This window comes from Oncorhynchus masou, chromosome 10 (assembly GCF_036934945.1).
Source record: "Oncorhynchus masou masou isolate Uvic2021 chromosome 10, UVic_Omas_1.1, whole genome shotgun sequence".
NCBI lineage: Eukaryota > Metazoa > Chordata > Actinopteri > Salmoniformes > Salmonidae > Oncorhynchus > Oncorhynchus masou.
The window spans coordinates 21,698,243-21,716,535 of record NC_088221.1 but is presented as its reverse complement, the minus strand read 5'-3'; the positions used below and the strand labels follow the sequence as shown (position 1 = coordinate 21,716,535).

Sequence of the window (18,293 nt, the reverse complement as noted above, 5' to 3'; positions counted from 1 at the left end):
CAAACTTAACATGTGTAAATATTTGTATTAACATAAGATTTAACAACTGAGACATAAACTGAACAAGTTCCACAGACATGTGCCAAACAGAAATGGAATAATGTGTCCCTGAACAAAGGGGGGGGGTCAAAATCAAAAGTTAATGGTGTGGCCACCAACTGCATTAAGTACAGCAGTGCATCTCCTCCTCACGGACTGCACCAGATTTGCAAGTTCTTGCTGTGGGATGTTACCCCACTCTTCCACCAAGGCACATGCAAGTTCCCAGACATTTCTGGGGGAATGGCCCTAGCTCTCACCCTCCGATCCAGCAGGTCCCAGATGTGCTCATTGGGATTGAGATCAAATCAATCAAATCAAATTTTATTAGATCCGGGCTCTTTGCTGGCCATGGCAGAACACTGACATTCCTGTCTTGCAGGAACTCACGCACAAAACGAGCAGTATGGCTGATGGCATTGTCATGCTGGAGGGTCATGTCAAGATGAGCCAGCAGGAAGGGTACCACATGAGGGAGGAGCATGTCTTCCCTGTAACTCACAGCGTTGAGATTGCCTGCAATGACAACAAGCTCAGTCCGATGATGCTGTGACACACCGCCCCAGACCATGACGGACCCTTCACCTCCAAATCGATCCCGCTCCAGAGTACAGGGTTCGGTGTAACACTCATTCCTTCAACGATAAACGCGAATCCGACCATCACCCCTGGTGAGACAAAACCGCAACTCGTCAGTGAAGAGCACTTATTGCCAGTCCTGCCTGGTCCGGCGGGTTCGTGCCCATAGGCAACGTTGTTGCCGGTGATGTCTGGTGAGGACCTAACTGACCTACCGTCTGTAAGCTGTTAGTATCTTAACGACCGTTCCACAGGTGCATGTTCATTAATTGTTTATGGTTCATTGAACAAGCATGGGAAACGGTGTTTAAACCCTTTACAATGAAGATCTGTGAAGTTATTTGGATTTTTACGAAGTATCTTTGAAAGACAGTGTCCTGAAAAGGGGACGTTTCTTTTTTTTGCTGAGTTTATATAAGCACACAAAAATAAAACACCTGTTGATATCAATGGTACACCATTAGAGATCAAGTTATTCTGTACCATAGCTTTGAAATGATAATTTGATATCCTTGCTCGCTGTGTACAGTACTGGAGCTGGCACCTTGCCATGGTGGGGTAGATTGCACGTTTTTGTGATGTGTCCCTGTGGGCTGTAACAACAGCAACTGAATTTAGGCTCTTGCAGGTTTAACAATCCAGTCGTGCCAATAATCACAGTAATGCTTACCCTCTTGTTTATTATTGCTTTATTTGACAGCCGGAGGAAGCACACAGTACCTTTAGGAAATGAAGTTGATTTTTACATTCATAGGCTGTCTGTTGATAAAGCCTGAAATCTGTTACAAATGGAGATACTGAGGAGCTGAACTTACACTATGGAAAAACAAATGCTAAGAGAAAGGGATAAGGGCATAAAATAGAAAAAGAGTGGAGGTTAGAGAGAGGAAGAGACAGCAAGAAAACTAAGACAGAAAAAGACAAGTATATATGCTTAGGGAGGTAAAAATAAGAACCTTAGATAGATGGAGAGAATGTAGGAGAGAGAGGGGGAGCAAATACATTGGTGTCAGTGCAGCCACTTCCTGTGATCAGAGAGAGAGAGAGAGAGAGAGAGAAAAAAAAATGAAGAGAGCCCTCTAGAGCTAGCGCCCATCATTCAGCCCAGTACCAAAAGAGAGGGATCATCACCCGTGTCCTTGCAGAGAAATAGAGAAAAGAGGATGACCATTACATGGAGGACAGGTGTCATGCTGATGTTTTTTTCTTCTGCAGGTAAGTGCCAACCTAGATGTATTACGGTAGTCACTAAATAGCCATGGTCGACTGCACAGAAGTGGCGATACCATCAAAACTGTTCAGCAAGTATATGAGCTGTTGGTTCTGAATTTATGTGTGAGGGCTAAGGTTAGGAAAATGGTACATTAAAGTTGTTCGTTTGGTTAGAAATGGACTTTAATGCTTTCTAGTGTGGCTAGATAGTATGTTTCCTGTGCTACTGTGTATATGCTCTGTCCAAAGCCCTTCAATGGCGTTCCTCTCCCACCCTCACCGCCTTCACCTCCTTACCCACTCAGAGTTGCTCAATCCTGAGTACGGAGAGTGTCCTCCCCCTGGTCAGGAGAGAGGCAGGTTCCAGGAGATGTAGTGCTCTGTACCCTACCTATCTGTTCATGTTTGTGATTGAGTGGCTACCTTTCTACGCATCTATTTTTAGAGTCTGCGAAGAACATGAAAGCTTAGACGTGGCCTTGTTCGTTTCCGCATTACCAGAATGGCAAAGTCACAGACATACACATATGCGAAAGAGTAGCACCTGTTGGTGTTTGATAACTGAACTAGAGAGTGATTATTCTGAGACAATGTTGCTGCTGAATAAAGAGGGTGACTCAATAGTGAATTTGAAATAAAGTCCTTGATGCAAAATCAAAACTCCAAAAAGTGAATCTTTCCAATTCAGTAATCCTAACATACCATACATTCACGTGTGCAGGTCAATATCCTCAATTAGGTGTGTGTGTGTGTGTGTGTGTGTGTGTGTGTGTGTGTGTGTGTCTGCATGCGTACACCTGTACATATGTAGGATCTTATTTGATCACTATTTTGTTGCTAAGAATTTCCCTGCAAAGAAGGAAAATCAAACTTGTAGTGTATTTGAGTTTTAAAAAAGTGGGAATTAAACAGACTTGATTTGCCCTAACGAAAAATGAATCAACCCCTAAAAAAATGTATATTTATTATAACCCACATAATAATTCACATTTCCTGTTGCTGCAGGATTATTTTCTTGCTGTAGCAAACTGTCTCTGATTAAGATCCTACATCTTGTAGAAATGTAGATGATCACCAGCTGGCCCCCGCTAAATGGTCTCATACATTTTCCCCCCACACCTTTCTTACACTAATAAGTGCAAGAAATTACCCAAGCAACAGCTTCTCTAGAAACCACTGAACTACATAGTGTGGAGGCAAACCACAGAAAGATTGAGAGAGATATAGAGCTCCCACCTTTTAGTGACAGGGAGACTGTTATCTATATTTTCGATTACATGCAGACTTTCTCTTACATTAGTGTACTGTAGTAAAATGTCTCCAAATTCCACCTATGTAAATATAGGTACAGCTCTGTGCTCAGTAATACCCCATTCTCCTTTCCAGTTAAGTATCCATTCACCTTTTTACAGTTTTTCTCAATCGAGTACAACCATTTTTTTTGTAACAATGTTGATTTTCAAAAACAGGGTCCACAAGACATACAACACTGTGGCATTTTGCAAAACAGTAAATATGTTTTCAAAATGTAGTTGCCTTCTCAAAACATAAATACATTCATCAGAACTATATTATACCATGCAAATTGCAAATACATCCATCAAAAGAACAGTACTGCCTGCAAAAGATTAACCCAACCTCATATACTTATACTGTATCTTGAGTCCAAGCACACAAACAGAAAGTTAAAAAATTCCAGTTGATCAAAACATTTTCTTTGCCGTCACTAAATCATGATGATCAAAATTGGAAGAACAACTATCCAACGGTGCAGAATTATGGGCAATTATTCTGTTTTTTAATGCAAATTTCACCCCAAAATTTCATACACATCAGATATTCCTGATGAAATAGGCACATTCATTCATCGGTACTATCATAATCTAATTCCATCTATTCAATACAATGGCTGGTTTGCTTATAGTCGGAAGTTTACATACACTTAGGTTGAAGTCATTAAAAGTCGTTTTTCAACCACTCCACAAATTTCTTGTTAACAAACTATAGTTTTGGCAAGTCGATTAGGACATCTACTTTGTGCATGACACACGTAATCTTTCCAACAATTGTTTGCAGACAGATTATTTCACGTATAATTCATTGTATCACAATTCCAGTGGGTCAGAAGTTTACATAGACTAAGTTGACTGTGCCTTTAAACAGCTTGGAAAATTCCAGAAAATTATGTCATGGCTTTAAAAGCTTATTATAGGCTAATTGACACAATTTGAGTCAATTGGAGGTGTACCTGTGGATGTATTTCAAGGCCCACCTTCGAACTCAGTGCCTCTTTGCTTGACATCATGGGAAAATCTAAATAAATCAGCCAAGACATCAGACAAAAAATTGTAGACCATCAGTCTGGTTCATCCTTGGGAGCAATTTCCAAACGCCTGAAGGTGCCACGTTTATCTGTACAAACAATAGTATGCAAGTATAAACACCATGGGACTACGCAGCCGTCATACCTCTCAGGAAGGAGATGTGTTCTGTCTCTTAGAGATTAACGTACTTTGGTGCGAAAAATGCAAATCAATCTCAGAACAACAACAAAGGACCTTGTGAAGATGCTGGAGGAAACGGGTACAAAAGTATCTATCCACAGTCCTATATCAACAAAACCTGAAAGGCCGCTCATCAAGAAAGAAGCCACTGCTCCAAAACCGCCATAAAAAATCCAGAACACGGTTTGCAACTGCACATGGGGACAAAGATCGTACTTTTTGGAGAAATGTCCTCTGGTCTGATGAAACAAAAATAGAACTGTTTGGCCATAATGACCATTGTTATGTTTGGAGGATAAAGGGGGATGCTTGCAAGCCGAAGAACAGCAGCATCATGTTGTGGGGGTGCTTTGCTGCAGGAGGGACTGGTGCACTTCACAAAATAGATGGCGTCATGAGGGAGGACAATTATGTGGATATATTGAAGCAACATCTCAAGACATCAGTCAGGAAGTTAAAGCTTGGTTACAAATGGGACTTCCAAATGGACAATAACCCCAAGCATACTTCCAAAGTTTTGTCAAAATGGCTTAAGGACAACAAAGTCAAGGTATTGGAGTGGCCTTCACAAAGCCTTGACCTCAATCCTATAGATAATTTGTGGGCAGAAGTGAAAAAGCGTGTGCGAGCAAGGAGGCCTACAAACCTGACTCAGTTACACCAGCTCTGTCAGGAGGAATGGGCCAAAATTCACGCAACTTATTGTGGGAAGCTTGTGGAAGGCTACCCTAAAACCTTTGACCCAAGTTAAACAATTTAAAGGCAATGCTACCAAATACTGATTGAGTGTATGTTAACTTCTGACCCACTTTGAATGTGATGAAATGAATAACAGCTGAAATAAATAATTCGCTCTACTATTATTCTGACATTTAACATTCTTAAAATAAAGTGGTGATCCTAACTGACCTAAGACAGGGAATTTTTACGAGGATTAAATGTCAGGAATTGTGAACAACTGAGTTTAAATGTATTTGGCTGAGGTGTATGTAAACTTCCAACTTCAACTGTATTATTATACCTCCCCCTTCTCTGCGCTCGTGTGTGTCTGTGTTTTAAAGACTCTTCATCTTCTGTGTGCCCTGTAGAGGCTTCATTGAATGAACCGGTCATCTGCTACATACTGGACGGAGTCCTGATTCTCTACTCCATCATCACCACCGTTCTATTCTTCAAAGTGAAGGTGAGTCACAATACAGGTGGGCAATGCCTTCCATTGTCTACCAATGATGAGGTACTAGTTATTTAAGTGTATACAGTGAGGATGAGTTAGTGCACATGCTACAGAGGTGTGTTATCGTTCAATTGAATACATAGAAATGGATGTAGAACAGTGTTATCCACTCCTTGTTTCTGCTCCTCCCCTCTTCTCTCTGTCTACAGTGGGGCAAGTCTGTAACTGCACCTGTGGAGGACTCCACATATGCAGTGAGCTACAATGTCCCATACCGTGTGTGTGTGTGTGTGTGTGTGTGTGTGTGTGTGTGTGTGTGTGTGTGTGTGTGTGTGTGTGTGTGTGTGTGTGTGTGTGTGTGTGTGTGTGTGTGTGTGTGTGTGTGTGTGTGTGTGTGTGTGTGTGTGTGTAGTGGCATCATGGACATGACATGGTACTGACATGCTGAATGTACAGTACCAGTCAAAAGTTTGGACACAAATTCTCATTCAAGGGTTTTTCTTTATTTTTACTGTTTCTACTTTGTAGAATAATAGTGAAGACATCAAAACTATGAAATAACACATGGAATCATGTAGTAACCAAAAACGTGTTAAACAAATCTAAATATAGTTTATATTTTAGATTCTTCAAAGTAGCCACACTTTGCCTTGATGACAGCTTTGCAAACTCTCTCCGTAGTATTCTCTCAACCAGCTTCACCTGGAATGCCTTTCCAACAGTCTTGAAGGAGTTCCCACATATGTTGAGCACTTATTGACTGGATTTCCTTCACTCTGCGGCCCAACTCATCCCAAACTATCTCAATTGGGTAGAGGTCGGGTGATTGTGGAGGCCAGGTCATCTGATGCAACATTCCATCACTCTCCACCTTGGTCAAATAGCCCTTGCACAGCCTGGAGGTGTGTTTGGTCATTATCCTGTTGAAAAACAAATGATAGTCCACTAAGCACAAACCAGATGGGATGGCGTATCGCTGTTGTAGCCATGCTGGTTAAGTGTGCCGTGAATTCTAAATAAATCACTAACAGTGTCACCAGCAAAGCACCCCCACACTACCTCCATGTTTCACGGTGGGAACCACACATGCAGAGATCATCTATTCACCTCCTCTGCGTTTCACAAAGACACGGTGGTTGGAGCCAAAAATCTCAAATTTGGACTCATCAGACCAAAGGACAGATTTCCACCATTCTAATGTCCATTGCTCGTGTTTCTTGGCCCAAGCAAATCTCTTATTATTATTGGTGTCCTTTAGTAGTGGTTTCTAATGCAGCAATTCGACCATGAAGGCCTGATTCACACAGTCTCCTCTGAACAGTTGATGTGTCTGTTACTTGAACTCTGTGAAGCATTTATTTGGCCTGCAATTTCTGAGGCTGGTACCTCTAATGAACTTATCCTCTGCGGCAGAGGTAACTCTGGGTCTTCCTTTCCTGTAGCGGTCCTCATGAGAGCCAGATTCATCCGTGCTTGATGGTTTTTGCGACTGCACTTGAGAAACTTTCGAAGTTCTTGAAATGAGAGTGTGCAAAGCTGTCATCAAGGCAAAGGGTGGCTACTTTGAAGAATCTCAAATATAAAATATATTTTGATTTGTTTTAACACTTTTTTGGTTACTACATGATTCCATATGTGTTATATCATAGTTTGGATGTCTTCACTATTATTCTGCAATGTAGAAAATAGAAAAAATAAATTAAACCCTTGAACGAGTCGGTATGTCCAAAGTCTGACTGGTACTGTATGTTTTTGTAAAGGAACTCCTGACGGGTACTATTGATGACGACTATGAGGATCTAAGGACTGACCAGACTGCAGCTACTAGACGGGTGAGTGTGAGGGCTATTATGACTAGAGTGTGAGAGAGGCCGTGTTATAATTCTGAGCAGTCTTTTTAATGCGTTCATGTTTGTGGTTGTCCCTCTTAGAAGCGCAGACAGGAAGCTAGTAGCGACACATACCAGGTAAGGACTACTCCTTATATACCACAGGCTTATAACCGTGTTCCAATTCTGAGATGTTGCAGAACACTGTGATCCTAAATGCAGGTTCATCCACTTCTGCAAGACTTCCATTCCAGGGGCGCTTTATTCATTAATTGACCAATACCATAAAACTTGTTTTGTTTTCTAGGCTCTCCAGATAAAAGATGATGGGAGTGAGGCCTACCAGGTGATCGAGTCCAAGGGGAGGGTAAGAGTCACATGTAGTGAACAAAACACATGACTCAGCCCCCTGTGCTGAGTCATGTGAACTACATATCTGCATTTACTGGTATTGTGACATAGAACATTGAAAATCTATAGGTTATGTACATTTGAGAGATGGGAAAGATGAAATCTCTACTCTGCCATCCATACCCTATACTGTGGATAGTCATCAGCGTGTCATAAAACTGCTATCAAACTTACATGACAAAACTAGGGCAACACAAGTGAAATGTTGTTGTCCAACTTAATCTGTAGAAAAGCTCCTGAAGGCTATTAACCTACACATTCTTCCTGTGGGTTCTCTCTTCTCACAGACTCGCAAGAAGGACAAGAAAGCCAAGGTCCCCCAGCCTCTCAGTGCAAACACCCCGACTCAGACCCGGCCCTCCGCCCCGCCACCACCTCCAAACTGATCTGACCCTGTCAGCCCTCGGCACGGAGGCAGCTGTTTACTCCATTGGCAGATCTCTCCTGCACTGATCCCCCAGTCAGCTTTCTGAAGATAACAGCATAGGTTATCTGCTTTCGAGCTGTAGCAGTGTTCTACTCCTCAGCTCAACTCCCTGCTCTGTTATTGCATGTTACAAATCAGCAGAAAAGTGTGCATGTCTTATCTATGTGTATTATCATGTCATTTGTTAAGTTTATTGACTGCTTTCTGTGCCCTTTATGGCTGTATGTGGTAATGTTGATATTTTGAACATAATAAAAGACACAGTACACATTCCAATGTTAAAACACTTGGAAAATGGTTTAATGATGTTTACAACTAAAGAGAACTGTACAGTTACAGTAAAATATTGTTTATATATATATATATATATATATAAACAAATAAAATACAGCAGACAAATGCATCAAATCTACCATGTGTCCTGATTCACATACTTTAAAATGTTCTCCACAATCTTTCAGTTCTATATGCCACCACCCGCCATGTCTGGAGGGGAGCGTTTCCTCGTCGGATCTGAGGCATGTGTCCATAGTGAGCAGTGTTCTAGTCCAAACTGGAACGGTGGAACCGCGCGTCACAACGACAGCGTGGCTCCCAGAGTTCTAGAGTGACAAGACGGAGACTATTCAGAGGAAAGACTACAGTCTGGGACGATACAGTGGACACATTCCTTTAGTTTAGCCCAAACTTATTTTACAGAATGCATTTCTCAAAAATCCACAAACAGAAGTAATATGTACAGGTTTACCTTATTTTGTTTTTTATATATTTTTTTTAAAACCATGGTCACTTGGGCCGTGTTGACTGATATGATCACACACATAATTTGACACACCCAAAACATACAAAAATACTATATCTTTAACCTACCAAGTGTAAGACAGTTCTGCAATTAATTCCATGCTGTGACAGAAAAAGAGCGATACACCAAACAAACGAGAAGTTTTTCATTTAGGTTTCTCAGAAATATACCAAAATATACATCTATGCTTTGGAATTACTGAGGCTAGAACTAAAGCCAGTGCTGGGGTTGTCTCTTAATACACAAGCTGCAGGGTGAGAGGAAGGGAGAGAGAGCGAGTGACAGGACAGAGAGTTATCTTTGGTATCTGCGTTTGTAAAACATTAAATATTTGGATATTTTTGCATTGGGATAATGCTTGTGAGATCCTACAACTCCCCACTTGGAATAAAGCATCAAAAAAAGCTTCCCTGGGACCCCATTGGCCAAACAGTTTAGCCAATCGGACACAGGCCATGCAGAGTGAAGGACCATGATGCATAGTGTCAAAGCTGATCAGAGAGAATCAAGAAACAATAAGAAATGAGGGAGGGAATGTAAGAAAGAAAATGGTGATGAGACAGAGACAGAAACAGTACCCTAGAACCAGAGAAAGTGTATCCTAGAGACAATGTGTCCTGGCAACTACAATGCACTGACTTGGAGCCAAACAGACACACTGTACCCAAGAGGCAGAAACAGTGTATTTTCGTGACAGTCTTTGAACATGTGTGTCCTAGCAACAGTTCTTCAGACAGACAGACAGACAGACAGACAGACAGTGAGTCCTGAGCATAAACAGTGTGCACAGGATCAACCCTCAGTGTGTATTAACAAACATCACCCAGCCACCACGGGATTGGTTAATTGACCTGTCCATCAGAGAAGCCCACTTTGCCCCTCCACACTCAACCTATCCCCATCCACAGGCACTGCTACAGGTACCAGTTGTGTCCACGGTGCACACACAGCTCTGCCATATAGGTGTATTGACTTTACAGGTGTGCACAGCTGTGTGTTTGAATGTGCTGAATGTGTGTCTCATGGGATAGTGAGGCAGAGAGGGTTGAGAGATGGTGTAGTCCATATACAATCACTTTAGAAGTCTTTGGTTAACGTTCCCACAGGAAAGAAAGAGAGCACAGCGAGACAGAGTGCCACCAGGTGAACAGACACACACACACCAACATCTACATTCAGAATCTAAATTAGAATAAAATAGGGCAGGATTGTCAAATCATAGAAAACAGAATGGAGGGGTAAATCAAGTACATACTAGTGGTAAATATTTCAAATGGAAAACCAAAGAAAAATGTGGATAATACTTTCAGCCTTATGAGACAATTGGAGGTTGAGGTCTGAGAGGCCAGTGTGTTTAGGGAGACTGATGGTTATGCTCTTGTAAAAAAAATATTATAAAAAAATAAGCAGACATTCTGGTACTGGTGCGTGTCTCCCCCCGGTGGCTGCAATTGACACTGGACGCTAAAAACGGACATCTGTAGGCTTCTCTGACAGGACCTTGATGTTTATGTTTATTATAATATTCAGCTTTGCATTTTTTTTTTTTTTTCTAAAGTAGATTAAAGCAGGTTTCACTTAGTCTCGAGTTAAAAATGAGGTATACAACAGCTCCCTTAACCCAGCTAGTTACCCCAGACTTACTGGTGCCGTTCTGTACTTTCCCTTTACACCCACCACACAGGGGGGTAGACCACATGCATCAACACAGATCCACTTCTAGAGCATCAGATGAACCAGAGAGATCCACAACTTCACAAGTCTTATACTCAGAGGAAACACCTATTCAATATTATCATCCCCTTCTTCCATTGAATGATATTATCATAATCTCATCTCTCTCTGTAAACTGAAAACAAACGCACCATCATGGTCTGCAGTCAGCACTCCCTTCTCTCAATCACACACTCACACACACACACACACACGCACGCACGCACGCACACGCGCGCACACACACACACGCACACACACCTCTGCTGGAGTTGTTATTAGTAAAGCTTTTCTATAGGTATTCCGACCTGTATCACCCCTAAAATCATAGGTAGCAACATAACCGCGACAGAACAGCACTCTCCCAAATTTATGCCTAAAATACACTGTAGATTTTCAGCAAAGACCTATGCACTGAGTGAGCTAGCTAAACACAAAAGCTAGCGAGGAGGTAGCCTCTCTCACTAGATACATACACTGTCATACACTGTCGCACAAACAACAATATGCTACAATGCTTGTCTTCTAAATAACAATAAGGCATAAATGTCAATGTTAATCTTTTGTCAAACCTAAAAAGACAGTGATCTTGCCCTCTCATGCTATACAAAACAATTAAAGGCATAAGTAATTAAAAAAAAAACATTCAAATGATTGTTAAAAACAGCACATCAAATCAAATCCATAGTAAACCAAACAACCAGACAAAAAAATGAAAGATTAAGATCAGGCGCATCAGTCTGTTTGTTCCCCTAGCAACTGCACAAGCAGGGACTGTCCGATTGAAGCACCACAGCCTCTCTCACTCAAGAGACCACACCCACACATGTAATGGGCACAGGTGTCCGCAAATCACGCACCAAGGGGGTGCGGTCAAGGTTTTTGGTCTCGACATTAATAAAAATGTTTTTTTTGTAAGTTTTTTTTGTATAAGCATGACAAAACATTACATTCAGTCTTGATAACATACTAGTTCAAATATAAAATATGAATATCTTACATAAGTTGTATATATATATATTTATCTCTAATCCTTTAGTCGTCCCTCAGATAAATATTTCAGTAACTTCCCATGTTGCTGATGGCCAATGGTTCACGACTACAAACAGCACTACAAATAGGACTACAAGTCCCATTCGGCCTGCCATGACCTCAAGGACAGAAAACCAGTGAAGTGAGCAGCATTGAGACATCAACCAAGCCGCAGAGAGAAAGGCTTTCGCTTTGCTTTGGCAAGGATCACAAAATAATGTCAAACCTGTTCAAACCTGGAAATACCCCATAAGTAGTAGTACTAAAAAATAGCAGTAGTAGTTTGTCCTAGTTTTAGTTAATGATTACTCTTTTGTTTATTTTTAAATGGCAAAGCCATTCAGTACTTGTACCAGTGGAGGCTGGTGGGAGGAGCTATAGGAGGACGGCCTCATTGTAATGGCTGGAATGGCTTCGATGGACCGGAGTCAAACACGCCGTTTCCATATTATTTATATGTTTGATACTGTTCCATTGATTCCATTCCAGACATTACAATGAACCCATCCTCCTATAGCTCACCCCACCAGCCTCCACTGACTTGTACATTCTACAATATTCTACGGGTGTGAGATTTCTTAAAGTGAACCTAATGTTTAAGTGATGCTGAGGTATTCCGTCAAAGTAATTCACGATTAGAAAAGGAGCACATAAAAATGTATTAGCGTAGAGAGATGTCTCTGCTTTTTCAAACTAGGCAGTCATTAATCTGGTTACGTTAGGGCCGATAGAAGAACACTATTGTTGTGTGTGGTTGTTGTTTACGAAAGGGGCAGCTCGATAAGGGCGGCACAGGGCTAACATCTTTACTGGTGCTGACAGGGGATGAGCCCCCATAGTAAAGTTAGTTGGGCGATGAGAGGAAGGAGAGAGGGCTTCAACCACGTGACCTGAGAGCTGCTAACAGGATGTGGTTAGAAAGCTAGTAGAAGAAAACATGCAGGTCCTTGTTCCTTAGAAGTGGGTTAGAGGTGGGGGATGCCAAAAGGATTCAAATAGGTGGGTATAAGAGAAGAAAACTTGTCAGTAGTAATGTGTAGGATAGTGATCGTGTGAACAGCAACTTGCGCGAGCACACAGGCACAGCAGCTAGTGAGAAAACAACTTTGGTTCAAGCTTTTTATTTCATGGCTAAAGATTGGTAGAAAACCTAAATGGACAGCCCCTACCCGACTACTGAATGCCTGACTACAGCCCAAACTGCTGCCAAAGCAGATACGCCAGTCTAGAAAGGATCACAACACAGTCCGCCATATCATCATAGGGGGAAACGTAGAGAAACAGGAAAGATTATTGAGGGCAAGCACCCACTGATATCATATAACCACTACCATTCAAACCTAAACACCACTCAAATATATTAACTTTATACAGGGGGACAATACCCCTGATCTCCCTTCTTCCCATCCCTTTCTATTTGGATATTTGCGCTGCCACTTTAAAGCTGAGCAGGGAGAGCCTTAGTCAAATTAAAAAATAAGTCTGTCTTTGGAAAGTGATCATCAAAATATTGCATTTTTATCTCCTGTTGTCTAGAGGGAGAGCTTGTACTCAAATATTGGACTAGGCTAAGCTACACTGACAATACACAGCAACAAATATTTTTGGTACAACTTGAAGTAAGCCAGTCAAAAGACTGCAGAAATAAAGGACAGAATGTTGGGACAGAATGTTTAACTTCTCTAAAACAGGCAGACTACAGTTCATAAATCCAGTTTTTTTTGGTACAGATACTGTGCACAAGTAGATAAAGCGGCATTAAAAAATCTATCAGAGCAAAAACAGACAACGACCCCATCTACCTCACACCAACACCATCCAGTTGGCATGAAAACCATAGACACCAACCGACATAGCAGTCAGAGAACACTCAGGCATAGAACTTCATGGATCATACAGCTAACCCCCTGCCCCCAAAATAGTTAAAGCTCTAAGCGTTATCATTTCAGTCATTTCATATCAGTGTCTACGGTCCACACCTAGACTACGATTTACAAAATAGTGGCAGGCAAAATATATTTTTTTATATAAACAAACTCAGTGTTACCAGACAGAAGACCGGAGAGAGAACACATGGTCAACCCCGCTCCTTAAAGCAACAATAACCGTTATATCGGCCATTTATTATTATTCGGTTTTAAAGCCTTATAACCACAATTAGAAATTGATAGACAGTACCAGTCAAAACTTTGTGGACACACCTCCTCATTCCAGGGTTTGTCTTCATTTTCTACTATTTTCTATGTTGTAGAATAATAGTGAAGACATCAAAACTATGAAATAACATATGGGGAATCATGTAGTAACCAAAAAAAGTGTTAAACAAATCAAAATATATTTTATATTTGAGATTCTTCAAAGTAGCCACCCTTTGCCTTGATGACAGCTTTGCCACTCTTGGCATTCTCTCAACCAGCATCATGAGGTAGTCACCTGGAATGCATTTCAATTAACAGGTGTTCCTTGTTAAAAGTTAATTTGTGGAATTTCTTACTCTTATCAGTTGTTTTGTGACAAGGTAGGGGTGGTATACAGAGGAAAGACCTATTTGGTAAAAGACCAAGTCCATATTATGGCAAGAACAGCTCAAATAAGCAAAGAGAAACGACAGCCCATCATTACTTTAAGACATGAAGGTAAGTCAATGCGGAACATTTCAAGAACTTTGAAAGTTTATCAAGTGCAGTCGCAAAAACCATACAGCACTTTGATGAAACTGGCTCTCATGAGGACCGCCACAGCAAAGGAAGACCCAGAGTTACCTCTACTGCAGAGGAAAAGTTCATTACAGTTACCAGCCCCAGAAATCAGCAATTAACTGCACCTCAGATTGCAGCCCAAATAAATGCTTCACAGAGTTCAAGTAACAGACACATCTCAATATCAACTGTTCAGAGGAGACTGTGTGAATCAGGCCTTCATAATCAAATTGCTGCATTAGAAACCACTACTAAAGGACACCAATACAAAGAAGAGACTTGCTTGGGCCAAGAAACACGAGCAATGGACATTAGAACAGTGGAAATCTGTCATTTGGTCAGATGAGTCCAAATTTGAGATTTTGGTTTCCAACCACCGTGTCTTTGCGAGACGCAGAGTAGGTGAACGGATGATCTCCGCATTGGTGGTTACCACCGTGAAGCATGGAGGAGGTGTGATGTCGTGGGGGTGCTTTGCTGGTGACACAGTCAGTGATTTATTTAGAATTCAAAGCACACTTAACAAGCATGGCTATCACAGCATTCTGCAGCAATAATACCATCCCATCTGGTTTGCGCTTAGTGGGACTATCATTTGTTTTTCAACAGGACAATGACCCCAAACACACGTCCAAGCTGTGTTAGGGCTATTTGACCAAGAAGGAGAGTGATGGAGTGCTGCATCAGATGACCAGGCCCCCACAGTCACCCGACCTTAACCCAATTGAGATGGTTTGGGATGAGTAAGACCGCAGAGTGAAGGAAAAGCAGCCAACAAGTACTCAGCATCAAGACGGTTGGAAAAGCATTCCAGGTGAAGCTGGTTGAGAGAATGCCAAGAGTGTGCAAAGCTGTCATCAAGGATTTTTTTTTAAAGTATTTAACCTTTATTTAACTAGGCAAGTCAGTTAAGAACAAATTCTTATTTACAATGACGGCCTACCCCGGCCAAACCCGGACGACGCTGGGCCAATTGTGCGTGGCCCTATGGGACTCTCAATCACGGCCGGATGTGATGCAGTCTGGCAAAGGGTGGCTACTTTGAAGAACCTAAAATATAAAATGTATTTTGATTTGTTTAACACGTTTTTGGTTACTACATGTTTCCATGTGTAATTTCATAGTATTGATGTCTTTACTATTTTACTACAATGTAGAAAATAGTAATAATAAAGAAAAACTGTTGAATGAGAAGGTGTGTCCAAACTTTTGACTGGTACTGTATATCAGAGTTAAAGCTTAAATTAATGTTAGACGTACAAAGTTCTGAAAATGTCCACTCACACACACTAAAATAAGAGAAAACAAACTAAGCGCCTCTAAAATATAACTTTGATATGATTTGTGCTGAGGCCTGTCCAACAGAGACCGACACAAAATAAATTCAAACTATAGACGGGGAAACACGCAAACCCCCCTTTTAGTGATGATGTAGATTGTGAACTTTAGTAGTAAATCATTTTTGTTAGAAGAAAAAACGTCAAAAAAGTTAAATCAAATTTTTGGTTAGAAGTATTTCAGAAGATGTTCTGAACAGGGAAGAGGAAGATATATACTTTTGAAAAAGGTGACAGAGAGGAAAGAGGGAAAGCTCGGTGGTCCCTCAGGGGTCACAAGGAGCACAGACCATAGAGTTCAAGATGATCCTGCCTCAGAAAATGGCAGCCCCAGTCCTCCTGTGTGACCCGCTGCGTACACCGACAAAAACATCCAGGGAGTCGCACATCGTTTTTGGAGTACAAGGGAAAAGAGAGAATGAATAATGAAATAAAAACGTAAAATATAAATTCCAACCCTCTTCACAGAGGGTTTCTTTTTGGTGGCAGCAAAAGGATTAAATAATGATAGATGACAGGCAGAAGGACAAGGAGGAAGAGGATGAAGAAGTGGATTGAGCAAATAGCCTATGGGCAAATCTTAAACAACAGCCCTATTCCCCATGTAGTGTCTTACTATGGCCAAAGCCATCCATATCGTACGCAACATTTAACCAAAAGTAGTGCACTAAATAGAGCATAGGGTGTCATTCAAGGCAATTTGAGCCTTCAGCTTCACTGGGCCTTGGAGGCAGTGGTGATGGTGGAGGCGGGCACTGGGACGGTCGCCGTGGTGACCTGGTGGTTGGCTGTGACCTGCAGGGCCCCTCCCCCGGCGGCTCCGGCCGACACCAGGCTGACGGGGTTGCTGGTGAGCAGGGACAGGTTCTGGGGGTTCAGGAAGAGGGGCTGCACCAGGTTGGGGGTGCTGCCGGCCGAGGTGTTAGCGAACAGCAGGTTACCACTCCCGTCCAGCGAGGTGATGGGGAGAGTGCCACCCGATGCCAGAGCTACAGGTGGAGGAAAGGAGGGACAGAGGGGGTTAGCTAGCCATTTAGCCATCGTCAGTTGGAGGAGAGTTACAGTAACTGTGGATTAATGGGGATGGGTAGTGTAGCTAGCTAGCTGCCGGAGCTGTGAAGAGTTCTGATTACGTCTCAGACACAACGATGTCAGTGACGAGACCAACGTGTGGTGAAGACAAGGACAGGTGCACGAGTGTCAGGTATAGACTAGTTATACAGGTAAATAAATGTAAGGCAGTGGTTTTCAACCTATGGTTTTCACATTTTTTACGCATAGGTTAGGAACTGCTGCTGTAAAGTACCGAGCAAAGAGAAAAAGTACTTATATATATTGAGGATGGATAGACAGTATAAGTTCCAGCTATATAACATGAAAATAGCATATGTATATACAGTACTTTCAGAAAGTATTCAAACCCTTTGACTGTTCAACATTTTGTTGTGTTATAGCCTGAATTTTAAATGTATGAAGTTTAGATTTTGTGTCACTGATCTACACACAATACCCCATAATGTCAAATGTCAAAGTGTAATTATGTTTTTAGAAATGTTTACAAATTAATTAAAAATGAAAAGCTGAAATGTCTTCAAAAGTATTCAACCCTTTTGTTATGTAAAGCCTAAATAAGTTCAAGAGTAAAAATGTGCTTAAAAAGTCACATAAGTTGCATGGACTCTGTGTGCAATAAGAGTGTTTAACAGGATTTTTAAATAACTACCCCATCCCTGTACCACACACATACAATTATCTGGAAGGTCCCTCAGTCGAGCAGTGAAATTCACTTCACAATTTCAAGCAGATTCGACCACAAGGCAGCCTGTACAGAATAAAAATATTCAAAAAATGCATCCTGTTTGCAGTAAGGCACTAAAGTAATACAGCCAAAAATGTGGCAAAGAAATGTACTTTTTGTCCTGACTACAAAGCGTTTTGTTTGGGGCAAATCCAACACAACACAATGAGTACCATTCTTTGTATTTTCAAGAATGGTGGTAGCTGTATCTGTCACACCCTGATCAGTTTCACCTGTCCTTGTTATTGTCTCCACCCCCTCCAGGAGTCGCTTGTTATCCATGGTGTTTATATCACTGTGTTTCCTGTCTCTCTGTGCCTGTTCGTCTTGTATGTTCCAAGTCAACTAGTGTGTTTTTTTCCCATGCTCCTGCCTTTTCTATTCTCTTTTACTAGTCCTCCCGGTTTTGACCCTTGCCTGTTTTCTGGACACGCGTCGTCCAGGTTAGGGAGGGTTTGGCAGGTAGGGATATCCTTGTCTCATCGCACACTAGCAGGTCCGGGCGCAGTGCACGCTAACCAGGTCGCTAGGTGCACGGTGTTTCCTCCAACACATTGGTGCGGCTGGCTTCCGGGTTGGAGCAACGCTGTGTTAAGAAGCAGTGAGGCTTGGTTGGGTTGTGTTTCGGAGGACGCATGGCTTTCAACCTTCGTCTCTCCCGAGTCCGTACGGGAGTTGTAGTGATGTATCAAGATAGTAACTACTAACAATTGGATACCACGAAATTGGGGAGAAAA

The 18,293-nt window shown here is 41.7% G+C and overlaps 2 protein-coding genes across 17 annotated transcripts in view; one reads left to right on the top strand and one right to left on the bottom strand.

Annotated features, from left to right (window-relative positions):
- The first annotated feature begins 1,251 nt into the window (after positions 1-1,251).
- On the top strand, positions 1,252-8,546 carry LOC135547329 (T-cell surface glycoprotein CD3 zeta chain-like). Its single transcript, XM_064976237.1, has 7 exons — positions 1,252-1,833; positions 5,423-5,517; positions 5,718-5,762; positions 7,269-7,340; positions 7,440-7,475; positions 7,645-7,704; positions 8,036-8,546. Exons 1-7 carry the CDS (start codon positions 1,782-1,784, stop codon positions 8,132-8,134), a joined length of 459 nt encoding a protein of 152 aa, XP_064832309.1. The 5' UTR covers positions 1,252-1,781; the 3' UTR covers positions 8,135-8,546.
- Positions 8,446-18,293, bottom strand: part of LOC135547328 (POU domain, class 2, transcription factor 1-like) — a 29,290-nt gene continuing 19,442 nt past the window's right edge. For all 16 annotated transcript variants that reach the window (XM_064976228.1, XM_064976234.1, XM_064976227.1 and 13 more), the window contains one exon: positions 8,446-16,747. In XM_064976228.1, the coding sequence (XP_064832300.1) occupies positions 16,473-16,747 (275 nt within the window). In that variant the 3' untranslated portion in view covers positions 8,446-16,472. The remainder of the gene's footprint in view (positions 16,748-18,293) is intronic.

What these genes read in the sequence shown, in the direction of transcription:
- LOC135547329 (XM_064976237.1), top strand. Translation starts at nt 1,782, where the DNA reads ATGACCATTACATGGAGGACAGGTGTCATGCTGATGTTTTTTTCTTCT. An exon ending in TTCTATTCTTCAAAGTGAAG is followed by an intron (nt 5,518 to 5,717) that starts GTGAGTCACAAT and finishes CTCTGTCTACAG; the next exon opens with TGGGGCAAGTCTGTAACTGC. An exon ending in AGACTGCAGCTACTAGACGG is followed by an intron (nt 7,341 to 7,439) that starts GTGAGTGTGAGG and finishes TGTCCCTCTTAG; the next exon opens with AAGCGCAGACAGGAAGCTAG.